Source organism: Hyperolius riggenbachi, chromosome 7 (assembly GCF_040937935.1).
Source record: "Hyperolius riggenbachi isolate aHypRig1 chromosome 7, aHypRig1.pri, whole genome shotgun sequence".
NCBI classification, from domain to species: domain Eukaryota; kingdom Metazoa; phylum Chordata; class Amphibia; order Anura; family Hyperoliidae; genus Hyperolius; species Hyperolius riggenbachi.
Window position 1 is genome coordinate 98,604,084 of NC_090652.1, and position 4,998 is coordinate 98,609,081.

The 4,998-nt window shown below is 46.1% G+C and overlaps 1 protein-coding gene across 2 annotated transcripts in view; it reads left to right on the forward strand.

Moving 5' to 3' along the window:
* ABCA3 (ATP binding cassette subfamily A member 3) overlaps positions 1-4,998 on the forward strand; it is a 128,546-nt gene that overhangs the window by 108,104 nt on the left and 15,444 nt on the right. For both annotated transcript variants that reach the window (XM_068244425.1, XM_068244426.1), the window contains exons 24-25: positions 400-560; positions 4,018-4,152. In XM_068244425.1, coding sequence (XP_068100526.1) covers positions 400-560; positions 4,018-4,152 — 296 coding nt within the window. The remainder of the gene's footprint in view (positions 1-399; positions 561-4,017; positions 4,153-4,998) is intronic.

The following is a 4,998-nucleotide window of genomic DNA, read 5'->3' on the forward strand; positions in this document are numbered from 1 at the left end:
TTTCTACAGTGGTGCTAGGGTTAATATTCTTACATTGCAAACCATAATGGTAGCTGAATATCTGACTCAGTGTCATGATTTCTTATGAGCCAGAGATTAGCAACTCCACCCAGTGATTGGCAGTATTCAGTGGGCTGAAACCCCGCCCCATTCCCAGCCTGAAGCAGATTCAGGGCCTGCATGTTGGCCATGCACACAGTCCCTCCTTCTAAATGGCATAATTAAATGAAAAGCACAGGAACTGTTACACTGTCTCTAGATTGATAACTGATCTGTATATGTATGTGACTGACAACTGAAATGAATTGCAGTAGATTAGGGGACCAGCTAATCTGCACAAAGATCTGACTTAATGTATTAATGTGTATTAATTTATTTGCACTTTGTTCTTTCTTCCAGACATTTCCTATCAAACAAATTACTTTTCCTTCTCTGCTCCGGGAGTAGGCCGCTACTTAACATCCATGGCCGTTCAGGGTCTGGCTTTCCTTTGCCTCCTTTTCATTATTGAGAGCAGAGTCCTCTGCCAGGTCTGCCGCTTCAGACGCCGCCGAGGCTGGGTATGATGAATTTCATTTGGCGGATTATCCCAGAGCAATTCATTACAGTATTGATATAGTATTTAAAGCAAAACTATTCCACCTCACAAAGTGACTGCTATAACCATCAAAGTGCCTGAGTTTATTAATTCATTCATTCATGTAGAAGAGGTAGCTATGCCTTGGATCTCAGCTTTCCTTCAGTGTTATCACAAAGCCCTATGCTGAAGCATAAGTGCATAGTAAAGGTACAGGGCTGTCAAATATTGTAGGTGGTGAATAATTTCGGATGGTTAAAGGGGAGGTCAGGGAAGATTAAAAAGCAAAAATCTACTTACCTGGGGCTTCCTCCAGCCCCTGGCAGCCATCCTGAGCCCTTGCCGCAGCTCTGCTCCCCGCCGGTGGTCTGAGGTCCCCCTGGTGCAAAATGTCTCCTGCTCTTCAGCGTGCAGCTCGCTGAGTCGTGCAGACGTCATCCGGACTGTACTGCAGAGGCGCAGTAGCTCTGCACAGTACAGTCCGGATGACGTCAGTGCCACTCCGTGAGCCGCACACTGAAGCGCAAGTAGATGCCGACCTGGCGAGGTCGGCATCTGCATTGCAGGGGACCGGGAGCAACTGGAGCTGCAGGGAGGAAGGGCACAGGATAGCTGCCAGGGGCTGGAAGAAGCTCCAGGTAAGTTGATTTTTGCTTTTTAATCTTCCTGGACATTCCCTTTAAGTACTTGGCTTTAATTTTTTAGTCCAGTTCATTTTGTAAAGTATGAAATCAGGAGCCATCAAGGTGTACAGAAACACATTTGGAAATTGGAACAGCTGTCGGCATCACAATGGCCTCAATCCACTAAGATCATGCTGGAGATAATAAGGCAAGAGAAAACTAGCCACCACACCGTGAGAGAGTTATCTTATCTCTTCATTCCTTAACCCCCTTGGCGTTCTGATTCTTTCCGGATTTTAGGGTCTAAAAGCGGTGCAATTTTTTTCACCCTTTCAGACCCTAAACCCAGCAAAAAAATCATGCTGCCAGGGAGACCTGCAGGAGCCTAGCAATCACTCACCTCCCTGGCTCCAGCACTGCAATAAAGCATCCATCTTCCGGGTGGCGCTGCAACTCTAAACTGAAATTGCCGACTGTCGTCATGACAACCAGCGATCTCACCAGCAGGAAGCTGAGCCTCGGAGGAGAGGAAGAAGAATGCCACCCGACGTCGGGATCCCCGGGAGGTATGTAGAAACAATCCCGCTGTGCGCATTGCTCTGCATTCAGCCTCCAACGGCTACCCCGAGCAGAGGTCGGGATCACCGCCAAGGAGGTTCTTAGCTGCGGTTTTCCGCCCCGACCCTAGCTCGGGATAACCGCCAAGGAGGTTAAGTTACCTCCTCTGTAGTTATTTTCCCATGCAGTTAATTAACAGCCTGTCTAAAATGCTGGAGTTATTTTAAGGATTGAAGAGTTAGGGTAAAGACAGAAGAGTTAACTTTGGGTTTGCCTGAGGTAAAATGTTTCCTGAATACTACATGCCTCATCACCATGGTGATAACTCTAGAAACGTTATTAAAGACAGGAGATAAGCTTAGTGAATTGAGGCCAAAATGTTTGCACACCTTGGCATTATTGTCTGATTTTAATGGGCCTGTTTAGAAGTACACCTACAATTGACTTATTCTTAAAGGGAACCTTAACTGAGAGGGATATTGGTGTTTCCTTTGAACAATACCAGTTTCCTGGCAGTCCTGCTGATCTCATTGGCTGCAGTGGTGGCTGAATTACATACCTGAAACAAGCGTGCAGCTAATCCACTTCTCACATGTACACCACTTTGTATTGGTCTTCCAAGATTGCCCTGTATCCATCTTCCCATCAACTCTGACCAGCTTCCCTGTCCCTGCTGAAGAGAGGCACCCCCAGAGCATTTCTTTTTTAAATGTTTGGAATTATGTATGATTTTCGTTCCACTTATGCACCAGGTTTAGTATATATATTTGTTTCCCCTGTTTTTTTTGTCCTCTAAGCCTAGGTGCATCTTATGGTCAGGAGAATTTTATAGTCTGAAAAATATGGTAATTTATAGTGCATTTTGCTCTGGGAGAAATGTACTTCTTATAAGTATGTGTACACGTGTCTTTTAAATGTTACAATTTTTACTTATAGTGGTCATTTAAAGAGACACTGAAGCGAGAATAATTCTCGCTTCAGAGCTCATAGTTAGCAGGGGCACGTGTGCCCCTGCTAAAACGCCGCTATCCCGCGGCTAAACGGGGGTCCCTTCACCCCCGAACACCATCCCCCCCCCCCCCCTCGCAAAATCAACGACCAAATTGGTCATAGATTTTACTGCTCCTAGAGGCAGGGCTAACGGCTGCAGCCCTGCCTCTAGTCTCGTCTATCAGCGGCGCATCGCCGCCGCTCCCCCTCCCCTCTCAGTGAAGGAAGACTAAGAGGGGCGGGGAGAGGAGGAGATACGCGCAGACAGACGCGCGTGGGGCAGGGCTGCGGCGGTTAGCCCTGCCTCAATCCGGAAGAGATCCCCGGCTGCTCGGAGGGGATTTGTGAGGTAAGGGACCCCCGTTTAGCGGCGGTTTATAACTATGAGCTCTGAAGCAAGATTTATTCTCGCTTCAGAGTCTCTTTAAGTGTCTGACAATGGGTTGGAAAATACTGTTTTTTTTATTTTGGGTTGACATTGCTCTCTTTTCTATAATCCTGTCTTAAGTTACATATATGTAATAAGTTTGCAACACCAATGTTCTGACAGTCTTGTGTTACCTCAGATCACTATACTTATTTCAGATGAATGACTCTGTAGCAGGAGGAACCAGCATTATAGCCAGGGAAGTAGCAGGTCAGCAAATGCAGCTTTCATAGTTTTCAGACAGTAGATGCCAAAGTGGCAGGTGTTTAATAGACGCTGGAATAGGTTTATCAAAACTACTAGTGCAAGGAAAAAGTGGTGAAAACGTGCAGCACACAGGCCAGTTCAAGAATTCTGCAGTGCAGTATAGACTTATGGCACTTACTCATGTTTTTTTTTATCATCCAGGAAAAAAAATTGTGAAATCTGTTAATTTTTGTGTGTGCTTCTCGGAGATGTGCCTCTGCCACATTACCGCCAACTCCCACTCCTGACTGGTCCCCTCTACCCACACAATGCTACACCCTAGTCTAGATTGGTGGAGAGTGTTGGTGAAAGTGTCCACAATCTAGTAGCCTCAGCGTGTTATGGCATTGTGTGAGTGGTGGTGGTTGTGCAAGTCGGCTAGTGGAAAAATCTTTGGAGGCAACTGCACAGCAGAGAGCACTGGGTAACCGAGGCCAGAGGAGAACAAGATGGATCAGATGCAGCATGTACAAATATTTTTTTTTCTTCTCCCCCCTTTGTTTTTTGAATATTTCCGCAACAACAGTATGCACATATGTTTCTGGTTCCTCTCTGGTCTCATCCTACCATCTATTTTCATCTTTCCCTTCTATTAGTCCGCAATCCCAGAATCCCCAGTTACTCCACCAGAGGACCGAGATGTGGCAGATGAGAGGAAAAAGGTGTTGGAGTCTCCTGTAGAACAATTATCTGCACTCAGCAGCCCACTAGTTATTAGGGAGCTGAGTAAGGTGAGATATGGGCATTTTGTATGACTAAAAAATGAGCGTGCATTACGGGTTTTTGTATGCGTTATTTATAGTGTTCAACACTGAAACTTGCATTCAAAAACTTTAGTGACAGATCTTTGAACAGAGGGAGCGGTAAGGGAAGGCTGAACTCCTCCCACCAGCACAACATGTTTTTTAATCAATAGAAGTTGGTCTCTGGCATCCTTAAAGCTGGCTTTAAAATAAGAGATTCACTTACCTGAGGTTACTACCAGCCCCCTGCAGCCGTCCTGTACCCACACAGCCACTCACCGATGCTCTGGTCTCCTGCCGCGGGTTAGTTTCCTTTTTGCCTACTGGGATTCGACAGGCCACTGCGCCTGCGCAGCTCTGGCCACGCATATCTTTCTTTGCGTTGCTGTCCGGGAAGAATACGCATGGCCAATGCTGTGCAAGCGCAGGGGCCTGCCAACTCCCAGTAGGCAAAAACGAAGCAAACCCTCGCCGGGAGACCAGAGCATCGGTGAGTGGCTGCGTGGGCACAGGACGGCTGCAGGAGAGCTGGTAGAAGCCCCAGGTAAGTGAATCTCCTCTTTTTGTAGCCAGCTTAAGTATCCTTTTAAAGTGACCTGAGATCATAACCTCCATCTGAAACATTTTACTTTTGCATATACAATGTTAGTCATCTGCCTATACTAAATTCTAAGCAAGTTACCTGAACAAAAGTACAGAAGTCAGGTTTTCTGACATTCCTAATATCCAAATGAAAAATATGTTTCATTTAGACAACTTTCTGTGCTCTGCAAGTCATTGCACTTTCTTCAGTTTAATTAGGTGAAGGAAATACCCCAAAATGTAGTTGGGTGC